Genomic DNA, 25,750 nt, shown 5'->3' on the forward strand with positions numbered 1-25,750 from the left:
GAAAATTGTCATTAATAAAACAATACAATGCAGTGAATCTATGCTGATTGCTGAGTATCCACCACTATCACCCCTTCTCCTATGCAAGGCAATAGAGATCTCCCCCTCTCTCTCAGTGAGAAGGATATGTACCCCCAATAGGCTGTGGTGGTGGACAGAAGGTCACGTCCACTAATGACCCTTGTGGTAACAGACTCCTTGTTGGAAAGGTGGCATTCACCACCCTAATATTTCCTGGGCATTTGTGCTCTTTTCCCACATTCCATTCCTCTATACAAGTCAATTGAGAGATCTCTTTCTCTCCCAGGGAGAAGAGGCTGCACCCCCCAAAAAATCTGTGATGGTGAGGAGAAGCCCACCCACAGCAGTGACCCTTGGGGTAACAGGGTGCACACTGGGAAGTATGAAATTTTCCCCAACCTAGTCTTTCCTAGGGACCCCCCTGATTACTATTGTACTCATCACAAAAGAGCAGAGTGTGTCCTTGGAGAACTACTGTAGCTATGGTTCTGACATTTGGTAGGCTTCATCCCCAAAGAAGGGGCCCATGCCTACAAACTGCATCCAATTTGGCAAAAAATAAAAAATAAGAAACCTTTTATTTTTATAATTGATATATATCAAGCCTTTACACAGAAACCCCTATTATAGTGATTTGGAAGCCAGCATTTTGTTTTGAAAAAATCTACTTCAGTCCCAAATAATGAATCAAATTGGAAGACATAAGAGTGGTTCTGAAATAGACTGGGCTGCTGCCCAGTTCTGTGTTTACAAGTCAAATGTTGCGGCCAATGCGCTTTCTCTCTCAGCTGTCATGTCAGCTGATATGTTATGACCATATAATCTTAGCATTTTCTTTATCATCTATGATGTAAGCAAGCAAGAGCAGACTTGGGTGCTGTGTGAGAGACATAGAAGAAGAGAGAGAATGAATGTTTTTTTTACACAAGCCCAGAAAAGCACTCAGTGAAGCTGCCAGTGCGTCCACGCAAGATATGCTTCCCCAGTAAGTCACAGCTGAAACAAGGCAATATGGACATTAAAAGAGCACATAAAGAGGAACATATTCACCAAAGGGGAAGTGATTCATAATTTGTTTTCACTTTGCGGAGTGTGAATAGCATTGCTTGTTTCCTGCTGAATGTCTCAGGTACAAGACATGATAAAATGGGGATCTGGTGCAAATGCAAATAGTGTTGAAATAAAATAATCTAGGAAATATTATTAAATTGCTATTTCCAAAGTGTGGACAATTTGCATGCAATTTATTATGCAGAGAGCCAAATAACAACCAATTGCTAGATGAATTGTGGTGTTTAGCTGTATTCTGTTCAACTGGTTTTCTCATATATAATTTCAAATCTTGGTTGTTGTTTTTAGATCATTTGAAAAATTGCCAACCATGACATTAATATTTGCAATATTTCCTGAATGACAGTGATCTAGGAGCAGTCATTTTCATTCCTCCATCTATGGTGATACAAATACTAGCTTCACAATGTGTTTTCCTTCCCAACATACAAAACACTTAAGATTCCCAGGGGGCTATTTAATGACTGCAGGCAAGAAATGAACTGCTGGGATCATCATCAACAAGTAATATGACTCTCTTTAAAACCAGAGAGGATAAGAGACAAGCAGAGAACAAAATGCACACCCACACATAACGCAATGTCTTGAATCAATGTGGCCACTAGTCTACAATCTTTCCACTCCTTCTCACCATTATTTTGCTAGGACCTGACTATACCTTAAATCAGTGTTTCCCAACCTTGGGCCTCCAGCTGTTTTTGAACTACAATCCCCATCATCCCTGACCACTGGTCTTGCTAGCTAGGGATGATGGGAGTTGTAGTCCAAAAACAGCTGGAGGCCCAAGGTTGGGAAACACTGCCTTAAATGCATTTGGCTTTTTCAGTGGCTGTACAAAGGCTTTGAAAGCCCCTCCCTAAGGCTTTTGACCAGCTTTGGTGACCGTTGTTTTATGGATGGGTGTTTTTTGGTTTTGATCATTGATCCAATATTGTACTGTTACTTTGTTAAGTCACCTTGAATGCCTAATTTGAGAAGGTGTGTGTGTGGTTAATCTCATAGAAATAAATAGTTAAAAAAACCTGCTGCATATTCAATTCTATTTTAGCTCTCATGGCAATCTCTGCACTGTAATCCAGGCCCTTTCCAGTATGAATACGCCCCATCAATTTCATTCTCCTCCATTTCTCAGTGTATATATTAGCAGTCATTTCTTATTGTTAAATTTTATTTTTATGCTTGTAATTAAACTCCTGTTCTGAACTTTTGCAGCATGAGAGATGATATTCATGTGTTCTGCAGAAGTGTCCAAAGAACACAGCACACATGTATTTATTTCTCTGCCACAAGGACCAGGAGCACAAGGGAATGGCTTACTGATTGGTCCTCCGGGCTACAGCCATACAAATAGTGAGAAGAGGTCTTTGCTATCAGAGCTGCTAATATCACATAAGTACTGGATCTGCATATGGAGGCAGCAGTGATATCATTTCCTCCCTATTTCATTGGGAGAAGAGAAGTTGGGTGCAATTTCTCATAGGTAAAGAAAGCCCAAGGCTATTAATTTCCTCTTCTTCTGACCTTCCAGACAGTAACCCTCCTATCTCAGCTCTAGTAAATTGGTTCATGGACAAACCAACTGGGAATTCAATGAAATGTTTCTGATTACTCTTGCACATGTTCATGAAACCTGCAGAAATTTCATTTCCATTTCCTGATCTCAGCCAGTCACTTACAATAGTTACCCTGCATGAATCCATTGGTAAGATATGAAGGACTTCAACTAGTATAAATCTAGTTGCATGCTTCAGATTTACTGAGCTGGATGATACTGGGGTCCCCTAGTCTCAACCAAGGGAAACCAATACCCCTTTCTTTCTTTTTGTTACACAGCTCAACATTTTCTAATTAAAAGTAGAACCATCAAACAGACATGCTATTGAACAAACATCCTGAACAGTTTGTTGAACATACCTGATGAAGAGTATATCGTAGTTGCTGTATTTACATCGACTTCAACCAAAGATCTACAGTTTGATTCAGACAAGGAACCAACGACTGTCACAGGTGCTATGCTGGGATGCCGTAAAGCAGCTTTCAGGGGAGCTATGTTGTTGTACTGGACAGATGACATGCATCCTATGAACCCAAAGGAGTTTGCTTTGGAGACTTCTGGATCTAGTCCCTGACTATCTGTAAAATGCAAAGAAAACTGAGGTTATTTTGCTTGCTTTTCGTATATAAAAGAAATGAAAAAGGATTTGAGATAAGTGAGTTTAATCACATCCAGTGCTATTTTTCTGGAAAAAGAGGTGCGTGAGTTCAGCATCAACACCTCCCTTGTTCTCTGATAATGCCAATGGTACCCACCTGAGAGGTGCCAGAACTGAGCTGGCGAGTTCCAGCTGAAAAAAAGCACTGACCACATCTGCTATCATAAGGAGTTCTACTGTTTGATAGTCACCACTTCTGCTTAGAGAAATAGCACAGCTAGCCTTTCTCCTTGGTGGGGGTGGGATGTGCAAAACAATCAACATAAATGCATAATGTATAACCTGGAATAATGCTTTAGTTCCCCAAATTAGGACGATATGAACATAATCAGTTGGAGAATCCTGAAGTTAAGTTTCATATGACCAAACGTCAGCGGTCTGGGATAGCCAATGAAGGGCCCTCCAGATGTTGTGGGGCTATCAGCCCCCACGGTCAGTGATCAGGAATGATGCCTGCTCTAGATGTGTTTTCCGTGGCAGGTGCTGAGTCTGGAGTAAAGTTTTTACATAACCCATCCTTGATATGTCTAATAACGGCTATACTTTCCCGCTGCTGATTCACGGCTATGCTCCTGCTTGTACTATTATGGCTGTCCCCATTATTTAAGACAGGATGTAAGTGAAAAAGGAAACCTTCACTCTTGAAAGATCTGGAAAAGGGAAATACACTTTAAAAACCAAGCTGTAAAGCTCAAAATGGGCCATGCTATTTTTCAAAATAAAACTAGTCTTCTGCAGCACCTCTAGACTATTTTTCTCTCTCATTTCTCTTGGGGATCCTATCTCTTGTTCACCACTCTTACAGCACTATCCTATGCATGTTTACTCTGAAACACAAAATCAAAGAAATCTCTTGGAGGTGGTGACTGTGTAAGATGACTAATAGGTGCAAGAGAGCATTGACACTTGCAAAGTGCAGTGCTCCAATAATGAAGGTGCCACCTTGGATGAAGATGATGTTATTATCACTGGGACTCCAAAGCCACTGACCTTTCCTTTTGCAATAACCCATTCCAGGGTATTTAATAACCATAAGTTTTCAGGGGGCTAAAGTTTTACATATTAATTCAAATTCAGCACCTCTGGCTGCATGGTGCCCTATAAGAGAATACCAATGGCAAAGAGGTGAAAATGCCACTGCCTAAGATGTCATGTTCATTTGCTACTACAGCCTGGGGGTGTGCGAAGCATTAATCATTCACACCCCATTCTTATTAATCACTCACAAACTCACTGACCTCACTGCCCTTATGCAATCACAGAACATTGCAGCTGTAGGCTGGACCACTGGAGGGAGAAAGCCCAGGAAGAATCCGCTTTCTAAAGACACACACACAAAGTATCTTAAAGACCAACAGATTTATTGTGGCACCAGTTTTTTATTGTGCTTATTTTTTATAATGTTATGTTACTATAAATCTGTTTGTTTTTAATGTGGCACACGACTCTTCGAAGGTTTGTTGCAACAAGCTAGCATTGCTGAAGTTTTTGAAGGATTTCATCTCTTTTGGTGGCCCTTCCTTATCAGAATGTTGCTACATATGCCTCTAAACAGATTTAAACAGGATGTTTCTTTAGATAAGCCATTTTAAAAAGTATACTAAGGGCTACTTACCACATCATAGGCAAACATTAAAGCTCAGGATCATGAATACAAGAAATGTGTGTGTTGTTTAGACTGATAAAGGGCATGGCAACACATAGCTAAAGGTAAAGGTAAAGGTAAAGGATGGTTAAGTCCAGTCAAAGGTGACTATGGGGTTACGACACTCATCTCCCTTTCAGGCCGAGGGAGCCGGCGTTTATCCCCAAACAGCTTTCTGGGTCATGTGGCCAGCATGACTAAGCTGCTTCTGGCACAACAGAACACTGTGATGGAAACCAGACTGCACAGAAATACAATTTACCTTCCCACCACAGTGGTACCTATTTATCTACTTGCACTGGCATGCTTTCGCACTGCTAGGTAGGCAGGAGCTGGGACAGAGCAATGGGAGCTCACCCCTTTGTGCAGATTCAAACCGCCAACCTTCTGATCAGCAAGCCCAAGAGGCTCAGTGGTTTAGACCACAGCACCACTTGCATACCCTTGCCTGAACATGACCCACACTCAGGAGCACTGCCAGGAGCCTTAACCATCTAGTCACTTCACATTCTTCCCAAGCCTTTTGTAGAAAGTTTGAGCATTGACTGAAATCAGACTAGAAGCACTTTCCATAGTTCCTTATTGGGAAAGCTGTATGCCTACCAGAATGAAGTTCCAGTGCAAATAGTAGGTTTAGTATGCCCACCCAATACAAATTAATAATATAATAGCTAGACTTCATACTGCCCTTTCCAACTTGTGACTGCAGATCCCTGCCTGGCTCACTCACAAATTAGAAGAGAGAGGCATAGTAATTAACAATGAATTTCTGCACTGGAGCACACAAGCCAGGCAGACAATCAGCCTCAGGCATACTTGTTTCCGAGCACAGCCACTAAACATAAAATTGGGTCCTTGGGGCTCTGTGGGAAGTGAGTCTGCAATTAGAAGGCACACTGGCCATATCCTCAGCACCGCTGTGGGGAGCAAAAATACAAATGGTTCTGAGTTTGTTCCTCATTCTTTAAAGGTGGGTGCAGACTAGGGCTGGGCAAATTGGTCACTTTTGGTTTCTCTCCATTTCTCATTGTTTCAGTCTTAACTTCAGACTTCCACATTGCCGCATTAGCATGCAATTTAAAAACAAAAAGTCCTCATGAAAATTTATCCCAATACACATATTTTTTGCAAGTAATTTTCCCCAGTTAATTTTTTTCTCTTTGTTATTTTCACCAATATCTTTATGCACATTTTACTATAGCAAGTGCAGTTTTGTACACACTACATGGTTAGAGGACAGCACTGCGAAATCTGGAGAAGTGCAAATTTTGAAGGATGGCTATATTTCAGAATATGTTAATTAAAGTTCACCTTTAAATGTGAACAAAATTTCTCCCACATCACTAAGTCAGTGCAGCATCTTTCTATGCAAACTGATTCCGGTCATATGTGAATGAGGCACAATTATGTACACATGTGTGCATTAAACCCACACAGAGATAAGATGCTTCTCAGAAGAGGGGAAAAGACTCAGAGTCATTGGCTTTCCTGGAAAGTGCTGCAATGGAGCCACAGCTACAAAATGACCATCTAAGAATCACAAAACTGACAGCTCATGAGGAGATTTGCTTTGCCTATCTAGTTTTAGCACTTCCCCTTTTTAGTGTGAAATCGTATACCTCTGAATGTACTTAGGTTTCAAGATGCCGGGTTTCTTGTTAAACTGTACACAAAAGCAACACATTCCCTGTGGCCTTTTAAACTGTGGGTGGGGGTACTGTTTTTATTTGTTACTATGTTATGTATTTTTGAGCTTTTATACTGTAAACCACCCTGTGACCCTCAGATTAAGGGTGATATAGAAATTTAATAAATAAATAAAATTAAACAAATCACTCTCAAGTCAATCCCTTTCAACTCTACAGTTCAATGATTCTATGAAACCAGCATAAGATTTCAATGTTAGGGTGTTTCTGCACCCTTAAAAATGCAAGTTGATGTGTGTTTGGGGAGGGAGGAGAGAATAGGCATACAATAAGTTGGTGCTAGCATCATATCCGCCTGGTGCCTCCGAAGCGAAAGCAGTTCGTTGTCTTTCCTGCCCTCACTAAGAAACCATATTTCTCTGGGCAAAATCAAAATGGTCTTCCGCTCTCAGGCATAATCACTTGTCTGCCCCAAAAGAAGGTGTGAGTCACATTCCAGATATAGCTGACAGTTAGCTTTATAAGTCGTTGATGAAGATCAGGCTACACCAAACTTACTGAAATTAACTGAAATTAGCAGCCCTTTGAACAGTAAAGTATCATGCTCCAAGTATAGTATTTGGGCTTTTATCACACATCACCATCACTTCACAAAAACTCTTGACAAGTTTCTGCTGAGTATAATGCGCACATGCGATTTTTGCCCACACATTTATTGAACATCCTGGGAGAATGGGTGTTTTAAAGTCTAAAGAAGACAGTGCTATGAAGAGGGAACTTGAAAATTTTTGTTCACACTCAAAAGTCATCTGTGCGACCCTTGCAAAGCAAAGTGTCACAACATGACCGCTCCCATTTTATTTTCATTTTGTTTTTTTAATCACCATGTGGAATACTGTAATAAGAAAAGACTTGATGGATGCAACATAATGGGGAGCTGTAGATGCCAAACAAAGGAATACAAGATTCTTTTGATAGCAGACAGCTGCAGTCAATTGAGAGAGCAACTTTTCAGGCTAAAAATAAAGCGGCAAGAGAGAATCTCAAGGGGGAAGAGGGCGGAGACTTTGCAACCTTCCATTTCGACAATGTTCCCTAAAGAGATCCTATAGATGCTCTCTGGAGAGTAACACAAGACACAGCAATTAAGTAATATTACTGTGCAAACTCTATTTCTGAAAATAGTAGCACTCTCCAGAGGTGGATGTAGAATGTTTTTCTCTCAACGTTAAGTGACTTTCCCCCCACTCAGCTCATGCCGAGATCCATGTAGGTTTGTGCTATGGAGAATGAACTTTGCCCGGAAGCTGGCTATGGTCTAGCTTGTCACGTTCTCTGAGCAAACCAGGACTGATAAGCCAGGAACAAACCTTGGCTTCTGCTTGTGGTTTGTTTGGAGAGAAGCAAACCAAAAGCCAGAGACTGGATGACAAGCAAGCCCTAGCACCACATCAGCAGGAGGAAGGATGCCACAGGAACTTTTGAACAACATGTACCAATATAAACTATGGTTTAATGTGATGCGCAAACCACAAGCTGGAACTCAAAAAACAAAGGGCACCATGAGTAATTCTTTGTTTCTGGGTGGACAAGGAAAGTGTGTCAAGAGTAGGGAATCAATTAAAAACAATCTGCATCTTTACGTGTTTGTGATAAAAAGCAGCCTATCTTCCTTGACATGTTACTGATTTTGAAGAGTGAAGGAAGTAATAGTTCCTCAAGGTGAGAGACAAAGAGTTGAAAGGAAAGAAAGTTATGGTTTCCTTTGCTTTACAGAAAAATAAATAATCTATGTATAAGCAAGCAAACTGAGCCCTGGCCAGTTCAACATGATGAAATATCAGGGCAAATGTCACACAAATGTGCTACAACTATCTGCCTTCCTCCGCTGCCTTTCTGCAGAATATGGGAGGACAGGTGGGAAAAGAAGAAAAAGTGGTTGGGCCCGCTGGTGAACCTACCAAGTACTTCTTTGAAGTGGAATTCTTAAAAAGACAGAGACTGTGCTGCTGCCATGTAAGCACATGGATTCGTCTTTCATAGGGCCATGAATGATGAAAAACTGCCAAGAATGTTCAAACATAACAAAACAATTCCTTGAATCCACAGCTTAGAGAGCCCTGCAAACATGGGCATGAGATAGTTTGAAAACAAGAAGCCAGAATGCTTTAAGCACTAACAAGCATTTAACAGCTCAGATTTTTAAAGACAGAGCATACTTGAGGTCATACATAGATAGAAAAGGGAAAGAGATCTTTAGAGAAAACAGAACTACTTTTGAATTTATAAGGTCAAGATTAGGTAAGATTAGAAAATTGATACCTGTACAATGACATGCTTCCAAGCAAAAAAGGATATTAGGAAGACTATGTTGGAACTGCATGGGTTACGTTTGTATATATGTGTGTAAACATTTGATATGTAACACTCCATCTGAGGTCTGAAGTGGTATAGTACAGTAGCAGATACGGTACATCGTGCAAATTTGCTGATCATGTGCTTCAGTGCTTGGGATGAGGTTAAGATTATTGGGGGTCAGGGGATAGAATGTAAAATGTTCCATGAATTTAGAAAACTTTACAGCTCCTTTCAATTTCTTCACTAAAGTCAGCCACCCAAACTCTGAAAAGCCAAAACCACAAACTGTACCATTAGAATATGCAATGGGAAACAGAAAAAAATGTTAATAAGGAATATTATAGGAAATAAACATGATGTGTTCTTTAGCTCTTCTTGGGATCACAGGTGTACTTCAAACCTTCATCCATTTAATGAGAGTGTAGGGATGTGGGATCACAACCAAGGGCAGTCGCTGAATTGCAATGACAGCAATTCAGAAATCAACACATGGTCTTTTGAATAAGGAAAGTGCTTCTGTAGGAACTCAGCTCTGTAATTTCAAAATCTGTTATTTCATCAATACTGTTATTTTGGAGATTTTAGGTCATGCTTAAACAGCTACTGGAGAAATATCTGTGATTAGGGTTGTTTTATTTTATTCTAGCTAGGGTGGACAGATTTTTCCCTAGCTTATTTTCTTAAGTCTTTCACAGTTTGGCAGTGGCTTGTGTTCCATTCCACCCATTCTCTGATTTTCTTCATGAGAATTTCTGTAATTGATTTCAAAATAAGCTTCTATTCATTCAGTGAACCTTTCCCTCGCAGGTAAGCTATGCACATGACTAACTGTGCACATTAAAAACCACCCCTTTATTATTGAATGGAAAGCACAGTAGTTTAAAACTAAGCTCTTTTACCGTCCTTAAAAATTCCCAGATGAGAAATGCAAACGAAGGGAAAACAGATTGCCCAGAAGGAATGTAATTAGTTTGAGGAAAAAGCCAGGCCGGTTTCATAAGTTTCACCCCAATCCAGATAAGTAGAGCCACATCTTGAATGTGCATCCAAGAGTGGCTATAGATTTTAAAGCACTGAACAATGCCTGCCTGTTAACTTCAGCTTAATGGAGCCTCCAGCTAATCTATCAAGTGCTTTAACTAAAAGAAATGGTGCTGCATCGTGCACATAATTGCATGATTAAACAGAAGTGTGGGAAACTGTGTGGAAATTTTATCATTCTTTTACATGTTTAAAGATATGGAAATCACATGGGATGGCCTTGTGTTCCTTACTGGAACAGAATAGCTAGCTTTCTGCAGTCAGGGTCAGGGGCCTCTTAAGCATATGCAGTGCCGGGTTCCAAAGATCCGACCGACACCCCCCCCCCCCGAGGTTGCCCAAAGTTGTTGACCTTTTTTAAGGGCGGGCCAGCAAAGGCATGCATAGCAGAGCTGGCCTAGCTGGCCACCTCAGCCCCACAGTGGAGGAGTCTGAGGTGGCGGCAGCAGAAGCAGAGAAAGGCTGGAACCAGGCACCTGGGGAGGGGGCAAGCAGAGCCCAGCACAACAACAGCTGAGCCCAAGGCGGTGCTGGCGGTGACTGAGCAAAGCCGGGTGCCTCGTGTGAGCAGCATGCACTCACTGGGCCTCTCGACAGCCCACCAATCCCAGGCGCGCAAGAGGGCGGAGCCGGCCGGCTGCCTCAGCACCTCGATCACCCACAGCAGAAGAGCTGAGGTGCTCCAATGGGCTCTGCTCTGCTCTGCCCGGCAGCGGCTGTCAGTTCTCCCCAAACTCCAAATCTCGGCCCCAGACTCTCAGCCTGGCACCCCTGAGAGCCCAGCACCCGGGTGCCCCGCTCCCCTAGCGCCTATGGGTAAGATGGCCCTGGTCAGGGTCAAAATATGAAACCAGCCATCCTTTTCTAGCATTAACTTCTTCACTGTCCATGTGATCTATTTTACCTTACATGAATTAACCTTTAACGCACGAAGTGAAAGAGAGTGCATTTTAATGTGCACAATGGCTTATGTGCTTGGCTTGCCTGCAAAATCAGGAGGAAATGGACATAAATTAATGACAGAAGAGATCAAGCTGTATTCTTGGAAATCCAGACTGAAGGAATGGTGAAAATGGAAGCCATCACTGTGGATCTGTGACCAGGCTCAGATAATTTAGAGACCCCCAGATCCAAGGTGGAATTTAGAGGAAAAGGAATTTCAGAAGCATCTTAATTTGAGCCAGCATGCTGCAGAGGACTAAGTGTCAGACTACAATGGTTCCAAACCACAAGGCTGACTGGATGGCCTTGGACCAGTCCCATCTCTCAGCCTTACCTACCTCAAATGGTTGTTATGTGTAGGGTGGAGGTGGAGTACAACATATGCCACCTTGAATTCCATGAGAAGAAAGGCGTTTTATGAATGCAATCATTAATAAAATGAATGAATGGCTAACAGAAATGCAAGAGGAGATGTGCAAAGGTGGCTCCAAGGGTAGAGATGAATGGTTATAGAGAGACAGATAGATAATTTGCACAAAACATTCTTGCGTCCTAAAGAATAAAAATGGATAGAATCAAATACAAAAATAGAACTGGAGCCCTTCTGATGCAGCAATGTAACCTGCAATTCTGTCGGCATTTTAAAAGAGTGTTTTTGCAATCATTATTTGTCTGTTCTAAAATTAGCAATAATCACAACTTCCCAAGAGGATCTGTAAGCCCAAGAAGATTGGCAAACTATGGATTTAATTCTTGCACTTCTTTAAAGGTCACAGGACACATAGCAATGGATTAAGGGCATTACTGAACACGATACACATCCTGTGCAGCTTCACTGAAACAAGGATGTGCCACAGCTGTTGGACCAGTTCACTTTCAAGGCAGTTCCACGAACTAATTCGACAATTTATAGCACAGAATGTTGAAAACACGGGAAGGGGTGGGAGTGACTTTATCACTGTAGTTCTATATAGTATTTCACAGTTTTCCTCAGTCTAGCCTCAAGGAAACCTAACACCTTTCTCTGAAAGATAAACTTGATGTATGCATAAGAAGTGCACATCATAGTTCCAGCAAAATATCCTAAATCTCTTAGCAGTGTGTATATGAACATACATGACTGCTGGCTGCACACATGTGAGTCCAGGTTCACATTTGTAACATGCCAAAGTATGGGCTAGCCCACATAAGCGCATGCCTAAATACATCTGTTAGGCTGCAGTTCTCTAAAGGATTGCTCTAATCTTGTTGTTTTTGCATATATATATATATATATATATATATATATATATATATATATATATATTTGCTTTCGTAGATTTTCACGGGTATAGGTATGCAGGTTTTGGTGTCCTCGGGTGTCTTCCCGTGTAAAAGTTGGGGTGTCTAGGCGACGTTTCGACGAGGTCTCACTCGTCATCTTCAGGCTGGTGCTTTCGGCTTCTTGTTACTGGAACAGAGCAGGATCTCAGTGTTTGAGTTCCTATAAATACTGTTGAGGGGTGTGGTGTATAGCCTCCAATGTTCTGGGCCGAGAGGAAGTTCCCAGGCTAGTGTGCCTTTTCTTCTTTTGTTCCTTAGTTGCTTGAGGGATATCTTGAGTGATTTCTTGAGTGATATCCTGAGTACCACTTAGGTGGGTCATTAGGTGTGGATTAGTTGCTAAAGCCTTTGTGTCTTGACCTCTTGAACTTTGTGAAGAGTTTTTCTGAGAAGATGGCTGTAGTTGTGCTCTGGCTTGGCTTCGTGTATAGGGGCGAGCTGTGGTTTTGTGGCCTGTGCCAGCCAGATCTGTGTAGGGATTGCAGGGGGGTGCAGCATCCGGAGGTGCCATCATGGTTTGGCTACTGGATGGTGTCTGTAATTTATCTGTGGAGAGGGTCTGGGTTTGGGTCTGGTGTGGTTGATTGGTGATGGCGTTCTGTGTGCCTCTGGATCTGGTGTCAGTTTTTGTGGGGAGGGCTAATTTCCAGATGTCTGGCAAGCGGGATGTGTCGTCACGCTTGTTCATGTTGTGAGGGTGTTTCTCTATCTCGATGGCTTCCATGATTATTCTCTTGTGGTGATGTTCCATGTTAGAGAGCAATTTGGAATCTGCAAAATTAATTTCGTGTCCTGTTTCTTTCATGTGTTGGAAAAGAGAGGAAGTTTTTTCTTCTTTTTTGACGGCATTCTTGTGTTCTGCGATCCGTGCATTTATTCGTCTGTTTGTTTGTCCAATGTACGTGGCTGGGCAGACTTTGCAGGGTATTTCATAGACCCCTTGGTTTTCCAACTGGATTTTATCCTTGGGGTTTCTGAGGATATTGGCTATCTTTTGGTTGGCGCAAAAGGCTGTTTTGATATTGTGTTTATGGAGGATTTTGCTAATTTTATCTGTAGTGCCCATGATATAAGGAAGGAGGGCCATGCCATTGTTTTCTTCTGTGTCTTGGTTTTTGGGGGGTGTTTCTTTTTGGATTAGCTTCGTAACCCTGTTTTGCTGGTATCCATTGGCAATTAACACATTTGAGAGATTCTGTAACTCAGTTGTCAAGTGGTCTTTGTCAGCCAGGCGTTTGGTTCTGGAGATGAGAGTCTTGGCACCAAAACCTGCATATATATATATATATATATATGCAGGTTTTGGTGTCCTCGGGTATCTTCCCGTGTAAAAGTTGGGGTGTCTAGGCGACGTTTCGACGAGGTCTCACTCGTCATCTTCAGGCTGGTGCTTTCGGCTTCTTGTTACTGGAACAGAGCAGGATCTCAGTGTTTGAGTTCCTATAAATACTGTTGAGGAGGTGTGGCCTCCTATGTTCTGGGCAGAGAGGAAGTTCCCAGGCTAGTGTGCCTTTTCTTCTTTTGTTCCTTAATTGCTTGAGGGATATCTTGAGTGATTTCTTGAGTGATATCCTGAGTACCACTTAGGTGGGTCATTAGGTGTGGATTAGTTGCTAAAGCCTTTGTGTCTTGACCTCTTGAACTTTGTGAAGAGTTTTTCTGAGAAGATGGGTGTACTACATTTAGTTGTGCTCTGGCTTGGCTTCGTGTATAGGGGCGAGCTGTGGTTTTGTGGCCTGTGCCAGCCAGATCTGTGTAGGGATTGCAGGGGGGTGCAGCATCCGGAGGTGCCACCATGGTTTGGCTACTGGATGGTGTCTGTAATTTATCTGTGGAGAGGGTCTGGGTTTGGGTCTGGTGTGGTTGATTGGTGATGGCGTTCTGTGTGCCTCTGGATCTGGTGTCAGTTTTTGTGGGGAGGGCTAATTTCCAGATGTCTGGCAAGCGGGATGTGTCGTCACGCTTGTTCATGTTGTGAGGGTGTTTCTCTATCTCGATGGCTTCCATGATTATTCTCTTGTGGTGATGTTCCATGTTAGAGAGCAATTTGGAATCTGCAAAATTAATTTCGTGTCCTGTTTCTTTCATGTGTTGGAAGAGAGAGGAAGTTTTTTCTTCTTTTTTGACGGCATTCTTGTGTTCTGCGATACGTGCATTTATTCGTCGCCTAGACACCCCAACTTTTACACGGGAAGATACCCGAGGACACCAAAACCTGCATTCCTGTACCCGTGAAAATCTACGAAAGCAAATATATATATATATATATATATATATATATATAGCCATAAATCGTCTGGAACGTCCTACACACGAGTAGGAACCTGGCAGAGACACATGCCCGGCTGGCATGTTCTTTCCCTCCTGGACGGTTGTTCAGAAGCTTCAAAAGCTTTCTTCAGTCCAAACATCACAGCGACTAATACCAAGAGGCATCAGCACACTTAAGGATTCTGCAGAGTATTGACAGTTCATGTGACAGACTCAGTAGCACAACTTTTTGGCTAAACTACGTTTTGTTGTTGCTTAGTCATTTAGTCGTGTCCGACTCTTCGTGACCCCATGGACCGGAGCACACCAGGAACTCCTGTCTTCCACTGCCTCCCGCAGTTTGGTCAGACTCATGTTGGTAGCTTCAACAACACTGTCCAACCATCTCGTCCTCTGTCGTCCCCTTCTCCTTGTGCCCTCCATCTTTCCCAGCATCAGGGTCTTTTCCGGGGAGTCGTCTCTTCTCATGAGGTGGCCAAAGTATTGGAGCCTCAGCTTCACGATCTGTCCTTCCAGTGAGCACTCAGGGCTGATTTCCTTAAGAATGGATAGGTTTGATCTTCTTGCAGTCCATGGGACTCTCAAGAGTCTCCTCCAGCACCATAATTCAAAAGCATCAATTCTTCGGCAATCAGCCTTCTTGATGGCTCACTTCCATACATCACTAAAGCTACGTTTATTTACATATAATACACTCAGAGCATCTTGACTCAGCTCCTTCCTCTTCAGCATCAAACAGCAAAGAGAAAGAACAAAGGGACAAACGCCCTACATCACGGAAGCACAGTCATACAAACATCCTGTCTCTGTCACTTCCCACTATGTGGAATAAAAACATACAGCGTCATGTGATAAAAAACAATCCCATGACTGCAAGCACGGGGGAAGACTCCTAAAACACACACACACACACACACACACACACACACAGTTTGTCTTGCAACCTGGGTGGAATCTACATCCATATAAAAAACATTCTGAAAATGCTTTTTTTTAAAGCGTTTTTTTTAAAAAAATACATTGAATTTTCTATTAGGCTCACCATCACCATCTAGTGTCACATTGTATATATTGCGCTTTAAACATTTTGTTTGCAGCTGTATAGCTGAGTCCCTGGTTCCCAGTTTGTATGCCAGTGAGTGACTTCCCCCAATATAGACACAGCTCTGCTGCCCAAAAGACCCCTCATGTTTCCCTAGCCCTTCCCCAAGCAGCTTCCTTGTATGCTATCATCCCTAATCACCACCCAACACCTTTTTATGAGGTTGTTTTTTCCTCTTTCACAGCAACATCTCTGAGCCTGTGTTATTTTTGCTAATACTTGGCTCAGACAAAACAGTGTCTCATCGCTCAGCAAGGGGTCCTGTATTTAGCTCTCATTGCTAGACATCTCTGAGATGTAAGTAGCATCTCTGCTAAGCACAGCTCAGCTACAAGAGACAGGCTGAAAATAGGGCAAGGCCACGTGTTACCCCAAACAATACAATTTGCATGCACAGTGTTGCCACGGACAAATCAGAAAGCCTTCTGCGGTACCTACCTGTGACTTTCCCCAAGGTCAGAGATTTGATGGCTGTGAAATCAGCCTCCGAGGAAAAGTTGTGCTTGACTTTGAGAACCTGGTCAATCTGAAAGGGAGGGGATCAATAAAAGTGATTCCATTATTACAGCACACAGAGAGACCTCTGATGAATCTATAGCACTAGCTCTGCTGCCGGAACACAAGTAATATCTGTCTCTGCTGGGCATCAGTTTCCATGGACAGCAAAATAAATGCACCTTAATTCTACAGGAAAAGCTAAAAGGCATGACAAGGTGTCGTTACAGCAGGGTTCTCAAGAGAACTTCCCTGTGGGAATCTGTGTATAATATCTGACAAGTGGTTTGACCCCCGCAGAGAACTCAGAATGATTAATCTCTGATTGCAACGAGAACAACAAAAAGCATTTTGGGTAGATGTTTCTCATCCAGGTTTAGCCCCATTGGGGAAAAGGTATAACGGTGGATATAAGATTGAAATGTGACATGAAGCTTTGTCTGTAAGTTCAGAAAAAAAAGCTGGCCCATCTAGTGTATAACATTAACTTTGTTTACACTGGTATGAGCCCAGTGGTGAGATGGATGAGAATGTGGAGCTTGACTCAAAAATCTTCAAAAGGGTTTCTTTCTAGTGCCTATGATATAATTTTATAAACAGCAAAGCTGGATCAACCCAACACGGGTTCCTCTGAAGCAAACGTTCCAAAATTTTGACAACAACAAGACTTTAAGGGCAGCTCACTGGCTTATAGGACTTCCCTCTACCTGGCATTTTTATAATTCATTTGCCAGGTGGCTTTGAGAAGCTGCAGATCAGCTGTCTCGTGGCTGGATTTAATCTGGAGTGCTAAACTACTTGATGTTTTTTTAAAAAATGGTTATTTTATAGTATGGTATTTCTACACCATACACCACAATGAATGTTTCATGGAACAGCAGCCCATATATACAAGAAAATAAAGAAATACACAATACATATTGTGTCAGAATTCAGATCTTAATTACAGTTCATCAGTCTTCCCTTTTGTTTATATCCAAACAAGGAATCATTATAACAACAGCTCACAATTAGTTTTGCTAATTACAAATTCTCTAATTTGCAATTAAGGGAACTAAAGCACAAGCATTGTATTTTGAGGAAGTGTGTTCAAAAGTTCTTAGCACAAATCTGAACAGAACCCATATCTATTGAATTGTGCTTATTCTCTGAGCCCAGGATTCTTCAAATGCAATGTGAACCCTCTTACAGAGGTAGGAATGGCTCATCAGAGGGGTAAACTTGTTTCTGATTTCCCTACTCTGCCCACAACCTCTGTAGGATTTAAATGAGCCATGAAGCTAATTGTTCCTACCTTTCCTATATTTGGGCGCATCTATCTACACTGATCCATGATATGGGGTGTTTGTTTCTTCCTGAATGTTTTGTTTGACCTTCTTTTGGGTCTCTCCTGTATCTGTAATGAAGTCATGCACAATGTAGTCCTGCTCAAACTTGGGCAAGAGCTCAGTAGTCCTCGCCTTAGTTAGACTTCAAATCATGTCCATTTCTTCTTATGAAGAAGCTGGAAAACACGTTTAATGTATCAAGTTTGACAGGTGAGGGAGGAAAAGAGAAAGAAAGAAAGTTGCAATCCTTCCCCCAACTCCACTTTCCTTTCTCTCCATCTTCAACCTCCATTCCATCACCGATGCTATTGCCTCATACACAGCAAGAGAGAGGCTTGGCCTTCTTCAAAGAGGTCCTTGCCATCTGCTCTCAACCTTTTTATTTTAGAAGGTGAGGGAATGTACTGGAGCTCTCATTAGGAGAGGGAGGAGGTGCTGTTAGCCTCTCTTCCACAGGATACATGTTGGTGGTGACCAGGTCACCCATTATCTTAGGGAGGGACAGGATTTGCCCTTACAAATGTTGGAATGATTGACAGTAGCCCTCTTCAAGTTCCCCACCCCACCCCACCCTGCACGGGGGCTCCTAACCCCTCTCTCATGTCACTGCCACCTGTCCTGTAGTCCAGGTGACCACCCTACACATGCTGAAGCAACTTTGCTGAATCTTTTAAGTCAGAGTCTGTGTGGGAAACCTCCTAGGACCCTATCTACACTGTCTTGGTTCCCACAGAAGAAAGTTGGGGTATGAATGAATGAAACAAACAAACAAACAAACAAACAAACAAACAGAGAAACAACAACAAAATCTCCCCTGTTCATGCTATAGTGTGACAGAATGATGAGACTTAATGTTGAGAATTTGCTTTTTAGAAACACGGACAGATTGCCATCAATTATGCTCCTCCTTTCCCCACTGAAGACAGTGAAACTGCAGGGAGATGGTGTGTTGTAAAATATGGTGGGCAAATTTGGATACCTGAATAGTCAGCTCTCTTCCATCTCTATTTAGCTTCACATGGTGTAGCTCTCGGTTAGCAAAGTTTCCAGAATCAATAGTGAATATAAGGGATCTGTCCTTACTCAGTCTGTATCGGACTTGCAAGCTTCCTTAAAGAAGAAGAAGAAAAAAGGCAGGGAGAGAAAGATTTTGATCTTAAAAAGCATCCATAACTAAAACCATTTAACAAATTGCTATGAGGAAGCACAGAATAAATGCAGACCACAGTAAGCTCCTGTGGAGAAAAAAGGACATTGGGCAAGAAGAAATAAGGTAGTTTGTGCACCAGTCATAGAGCTGCAGGTCTTGAAGGCTTTTGATGGAACTTCTACCAAACACTCCCTTCAATAGAACCGAAGAGTTGGAAGTCTCAAATAAAACCTTTAAATCAAGAATCCTCACAGATTCTAAGCAGTTCAAGCATCTGCATAATGGTGTACTACAAGGAATGCCCTGGCAAGGGTGTGAGTTGAATTTATCTGCATGAACATGGTACTCATGAGATGCTTTCACTGCAAGCCAAACTCAGAGGTCAGGCCATGTAAACCATGGCATCACTTCACCTACTTTGAGAAGGTTTGCAAATGATCAATGGACAAGATCAAAACCACACCAGCAGGCACAGATTACCCTATCTGACATTTCCTTTGCAGCACCTCTGATCTGCTTTGAAAGGTCCCTCAATCTTCCAGATCTTACCCATCTCCTGGATCCAGTTCCACCCCTCAGAAAACAGTGGGCTAGACTTGTGAGTAAACACATATAGAGTTGTGGTGTTAAACTATGAATGAAACCAAATAAATCCTGCAGCTCCTGGAATCCTGTGACTTTCAGTGTTGCAATAAACCAAGTCAGCTTGCCTTGGCCAAATTTATACCTTTGGTTCATTATGTTGTACAAAGTTACAATCCCATTTAAACCATCATGATAAATATGATCCTTTTAGCTATCTTAGAACAATTCAGTATGCACTTAGAGGGGGGAAACTTGCAGAATTTAATTGTTTCATTTAAATACGAGACAGAAAGAGAAATGCATACACAACGACTCTTTTGTGTATTCTTGGATTTAGATTTTCTAGTTGATTTGAGTTCTATGCCACATTATGCCTCCAATAAGTGTATGTGCGCAATCTATTTTATTTTAATTTCTGTATAATTTCTGTCTCATAATTGTAATTAAAGCAATCACCAAATTATGGTTCTGGGAGCTTTATTACAGTCATGGGTTGCTTTGTCATCCTGTCTTTGGCTTTGTATATCAGCACACATGCAAGACACGGGATATTGCTTAAGCTATGTCTTGCTGCCAAGTTATTACCAAGCCAATTTCAGAAAATCGCTACCAGCTTATTTTGTAGCTCTACTAATTAAATATGAAATCAAGAAGTGTATTTCAAGATCATCAAAGCAGGGCTGGGCAAGTAGCTGCCTAGGGGCTGATTCTGACCTGCACAGCTTTTTAATCCGACTATGGGGATGTTCTACTCTCTTGCTTCAGCTATATGAAGGTGCTGGCCTGGGGTCTGAAGGCAGGGAAGAGCTGGATGGAGGCTAGTAAGCTGAGGCTGAATCCCGATAAGATGGAAGTGCTGTGGGTGGGCAGTTCCCATGTCTGGGAAGTAAATGTGCAACCTTTACTGGGAGGGGGTGAACAGGCGTATAGTCTGGAAGTACTCATGGATTCCAACTTATGGCCAGGAGTACTTAGGGCCAGTTTAGGCTGATTAGACAGCTAGAACTCTTCCTAAGATTGGCATGGCCTGGGCTGGGTTGTCCATGCTGTGGTGACCTCCCATCTGGACTACTGTAATATGCTGCATGTGGGGCTGCCCTTGAAGATGGTTTGGAGGCTGCTGGAGTGCTGAATGCAGGTGCTCGTCTGGTAAGTGGGGCAGCCTAATAGGACCATGTGCCACCTGTCCAGAAAGCACTGCACTGGTTGCCAGTGAGCTACTGGGCCAAATTCAAGGTGCTAGTGTATAGAAGCCAAAACAGCTTGTAACCCAACTGCCTAAAAGTGTCTTTCCCAGTATCAACCACCTTGGGCCTACAATCAGCAGGTGAGGCCTTGTTGGTGTTGGATTATACCAAATACATGAAAATCACAATAAAATGCCACTAACAGCGAATACAAAAATATGTGGGGAGCTTAGAAGTGAGCAGTAGACCTGATGCATACAGAAAGCAAGATCAGCTTGGATCAAGTCCCTCCAGTGAACTGAGCTGGAGAAACACATGCAGGAAATTTGTTTGTCTCTCTGTTTTGGTCATGTAGAAACTGGGCCTGATAAAGCATAGGAGAGTGAAAGATGTTACATACCTAAGTTTTAGAGGGCCAAATTACCTGCTGGTCGGGGGTGGAAATACTTTATATGCCATCTCAGCACTCCAGTGCACAACCATCAGATACTTTAGCAGCTTATTAAAAGAGTGACCACACTTTCTCATCACATCATCACACATGTGTGAGTGATCATTAAAGAGGAGAAAATAATTAGTGGAGGTGTTGATTGAAGGAGGAAAGATAACATTAGTAAAGTAATTATTAACACTGCATACTCCATATGTGCCATTAAAAATATGCATGGCAAGTCTTTTGTGATGATTTATTGTGGACAGGAATACAGAGAGAGAGAGAATATTTGCTGTGTTAACTCTAGATCATGTCCTGATGGACACAACCAGTTATTACCAGTGTCATTCAGCATGCATTATGTTCCTGGGTGACCACTGAGGTCTCGTACTACAGCATCGTTCCTTTATAGCTTGGATATTTTAAAAAGGTCTGCCTCTTTCTGTGAGAACAGCTGGTTGAAAAATCTGCTCCTTAATTAGCCGCCCATTCCCTGGGGTCTCATGATCTGTAAATTTACTCTTCAGAGAGTGTAGCAGCTACTACTGTGGAATAATGGAACCAATCTTCTGTTTTATTTTTGCAGAACTATACTCAAAGCAAATTAGGATGATAGTTTGTTGTAGTGAGAGTTTTGTTTTGTTTTTTTGAAGCTCAGGGCAGTTTCAGAAAACCCAGTGCAATTTGAAATTATGGATAGGAGAACTGTACTTCTGAATGCTTACCTGGGCACATGTATTTCACACACGTTTATAACCAGCCAAGCCCAAGCCCAAGTTTAGGTTTGGTTTGTCATAGGCTTTGTGCCAGCTCTTGCATTAGCTCTCCCTGCTGCAGTCCTTCCCTTACTCACTCAAACTTAGCACTGGTTATTAAGGACTCTGTAATCTTGGGAAGCTTCATTTTCCAAAGATGTTAGTGTCCAAGATGCTGTTCTGAGGTTAAGAACTTTGCTTCAGGATGAGAACAGAAATCGTGCTCCGGCAGTGGGAGGCCCCATTAGCTAAAGTGGTGCTTCAGGTTAAGAACGGACCTCCGGAACGAATTAAGTACTTAACCCAAGGTACCACTGTAATAAATTTTATTTATTGGGGGTGTGCAGTGAGAAAGGGAATGGTTTGTTTTAGATGTCACCTGTCACTAGCTAGCAGTAAGTCTATTGTCTTACTGGAGCAAAAGTCTTTGAAAGCTTGAGAAGAGGGACAATGATAAGTGGTTATGATCCCAGATGTCTGGGAGGGTGTATGTGATACACTATATAAAATTAACTCTGAACCACATGGTTTGGCCACTGGTAAGGCCTAATGCCATTGCTTTGGGTTTTGATTTTGAGCAGGTGGGGGTCCAATTTGTCACCTCCATTAGAATGCATCGTGCTAATCAGCCTTGAATGATGTGATGGTCTGCTATGGTTCTCAACCTAGATGCACATACCACTTCCCAAATGTTGTAGTTCCAATTTTAGTCTTTTGGTCTTGTTGTCAAAATTCTTCTCTGTGTTTCTGTTTATTCTGTTCCTGTTTGTCTGTGTATTCCTTCTACCTCTCTTTTACATTTTAAAGACTTGTGTTAATACTCTCCATTCAGGTTCATAGTCAAGCTCATTTGTATGAATGAAAGCAGGAATGCTAAACCATGCTTAGTTGCTGTGACTGGAAAGAAGAGGAAGAGGAAGAATTAATCTGGAGCACAAGGATATGATTTTGTTGTGTATGATATTTAGAAGTAATTATTACTTTAAAAAACTTAAAAGAAGAATAATAAGTTTTATTTAAGTGCAAGGCTTGCTTGTCATCCTGGATCTGCACACCAAACTTTTACAAATCTTGCCACAAACATGCTTCGGAAACAGCTTTTAATAGTCTCTGAACATGCACAACCAAGATCAATTAATATGGATGAGTTACCCCCCATATGCCTTAATTACTTTTGTTAAGCACACAATCAGGACCACCGCAAAAACTATCAGAGTGGACTCTTCTCTTTACCCACACTTTAAAAGTAACACATTATGTGTCACGAAAATCAGTGTCCTGGCTGGGCTACCAGGATTCAGTAGTCACAAAACACTAGAATTGTTTTCTCCTTTCTCTCTCTAATCCAGGCAGAGTCTCGTGGCTGCTGAGTTTGGTTCTCTTTAGCATCTATTGGCCTTTCACCAGCCTGCAGTGCCCTAAATGGTTATACATATATATATATGGGCGGCTCTAGGAATTCAGCTAATGAAAAAGGCACCTGTTATGTACTGAAGTTCTCACCCTGGGCCAGCAGGGGGATACTGTAGATAGTTATGCAAATAAGGTATCGAAAGTGACTTTCAGTGATTGGATAGTTTTAGAAAATTGTTATAGTTACATTGTACTGGAGCTCTATATAAGCAGGCTGAATGAACCCTTCAGTTCAGTTCTGCCCTGGCCTGTGAATAAACAAGAGCTGTTTGAAGAATTGCTGTGTCGTCTGATATGTTCACCCACAACTTAACAGCACCTTTCATCTCTTTCCCATCATCTGTACAGCAGCAGATACAGATATCTGCCAAGCAGCATCCTTGACTGAGGCTTGGCCTGCTTCGCCTCCAACTTGCATACTCAGGGATTCAGGCTGCAAGCTACTAAAATTAGAGATGCTCCAAAAGATTTAGGCACACTCTTCTTAGCTTTGTATTTTACACATTTTTCACAGGTTCCCACTTTAATCCTTAGAGGTTTTTAATATTAGGTAGCAGCAGTTGAACATTACAATAAATACCAGGTTCCTAATGAGAGTCAGAAAATAAACAGTAATTTCATCATGCACTCTGGGCCAGTGCAAGGCCGGCATAATGTCCCTGATTATAATCAGGAGCATACTGCAGAAACCGTAAACTTTCTTTTCCCACCTGGGGTGAACCTGTGAAAAAGCAGAAACACTTCTCTTGCACCTTTTAATAGTTGTCGATTGACATGCAATTTAGTGTAAATGGTCATGCAACTACCAGTTAGCTCAACTGGTTACAGCATGGTGCTGAGAATGCCAAGGTCACATATTCCTTCATTGTACGGGGTTGGTCTCAGGGTCCCTTCCAGCTCTGTGATTCTGTTATACATCCAGCAGCCCTGTTCTCTTTTCATCTGGCCCCTCTGCTCCTGCTCTTTCCCTTTTATAGTACCCTAACAATGTTTATGATCATAGTCCTGTAATCACAACAAATCTCAATACTTTTTTGAGTAGACAGGTATATGTTTGCACTGCATGTGTTTTATATTATCTACGATATAGGAATGAGAAATCCTCAATCAGCTTTTGAAATCAGAAGTTGTAGCTAACTGAAAACTCCGATTAAGCGGGGACTCTGGTTAGCTGTAAATAATTTTTAATCACTGTTTTGGAGGGTGAAGAAACACATTCTCATTGCTCCAGTCACAGCAGTGCTCAGAAGGATCCATCCAGATCTCTGGTTGTTGTTGTTTAGTCGTTTAGTCGTGTCCGACTCTTCGTGACCCCATGGATCAGAGCACGCCAGGCACTCCTGTCTTCCACTGCCTCCCACAGTTTGGTCAAACTCATGTTGGTAGCTTCAACAACACTGTCCAACCATCTCGTCCTCTGTCGTCCCCTTCTCCTTGTGCCCTCCATCTTTCCCAGCATCAGGGTCTTTTCCAGGGAGTCTTCTCTTCTCATGAGGTGGCCAAAGTATTGGAGCCTCAGCTTCATGATCTGTCCTTCCAGTGAGCACTCAGGACTGATTTCCTTAAGAATGGATATGTTTGATCTTCTTGCAGTCCATGGGACTCTCAAGAGTCTCCTCCAGCACCGTAATTCAAAAGCATCAATTCTTTGGCGATCAGCCTTCGTTATGGTCCAGCTCTCACTTCCATACCTCACTACTGGGAAAACCATAGCTTTAACTATTCGGACCTTTGTTGGCAAGGTGATGTCTGGTTGTTATGCACAGCATATAGCACATGAACAGAACCAGATCATGACTAAGATTCAGCAATATTTCCCATGGCCAGTGCAGACCTTATTCTTTAAAGAGACTTGGCTTTAGCTAATAAGCAGTTGTCTCAATGAATTGGCCCTCATCCAAAGACTTATTAGCAGCAAGTGTATGTGTGTACTACAGTGCGCTCAGAGAACAAATAAGGATATACATTCCTATCCAAAGACGGATGGGGCTGGGAATGTGATCTTTTAACTTCTCTATTCAATATTTTTATTGAATTTAAATATAGGTAGTTACGCAACTGGAGCTTTCAGAAAGAGGTGAAATATATTTGAACAAGTAAATAAAATTGTGGAGATCTAATTAAAATGGCAAGCAGGAAGGTGATGCAGTGCACACATTTTAATGTATGCATGTTTGTGTGTGTGTGTGTTTATGTGAGTTCGCCAATATTTATTTTAAGTTGCCTCCCCCCCCCCCCAACATCCTTTTCAAATTAATAGAGATTATTTTCTCATTTGGGGCTTTGGCTATGTTCATTGGAATAACATTTATCCAAATGCCTCCAGTACTTGCTTAAGTTCAAGTTTTCATAGAATCGTAGAATTGAAAGGGACCCTGAGGATCCCTTGCAATGCCAGAATATGCAGCTGTCCCATACAGGGATCAAACCTGCAATCTTAATGCTATCTATGCAGTATTTTTACTGGATGGGTCACATTTTGGTTGTGCTTGTGAAAATGGGAGTTTCATGTTTGGACTGCAAACACTGCTGACAACCTAATGAGATGACGCAGGATGCTTAGTCTGACAGAGGGGCTATAGTTTGCAGGGCTACACTGGGAAATCTCAGCTTTAACCTCCTTCTCCCATTTCTTTTTCTCTCCAAATACTCTGTGCTCACTCTCTCCACTGCTTATTCTCTCATTCCCCCCTTCCATCTCTTTCACACACACTCACCATGGCATACTATACTATACAATGCACCAAGACCATTCCATATTATCCCTCCAA

The 25,750-nt window shown here is 42.0% G+C and overlaps 1 protein-coding gene across 2 annotated transcripts in view; it reads right to left on the bottom strand.

Annotated features, from left to right (window-relative positions):
- The window catches only part of CNTNAP5 (contactin associated protein family member 5), a 294,516-nt gene that overhangs the window by 6,267 nt on the left and 262,499 nt on the right, over nt 1-25,750 (bottom strand). For both annotated transcript variants that reach the window (XM_028742744.2, XM_028742734.2), the window contains 3 exons: nt 18,436-18,566; nt 16,072-16,159; nt 3,007-3,225 (listed from right to left, as the gene is read on the bottom strand). In XM_028742744.2, coding sequence (XP_028598577.2) covers nt 3,007-3,225; nt 16,072-16,159; nt 18,436-18,566 — 438 coding nt within the window. The remainder of the gene's footprint in view (nt 1-3,006; nt 3,226-16,071; nt 16,160-18,435; nt 18,567-25,750) is intronic.

Source organism: Podarcis muralis, chromosome 1, assembly GCF_964188315.1.
Source record: "Podarcis muralis chromosome 1, rPodMur119.hap1.1, whole genome shotgun sequence".
Classification (NCBI taxonomy): Eukaryota; Metazoa; Chordata; class Lepidosauria; order Squamata; family Lacertidae; genus Podarcis; species Podarcis muralis.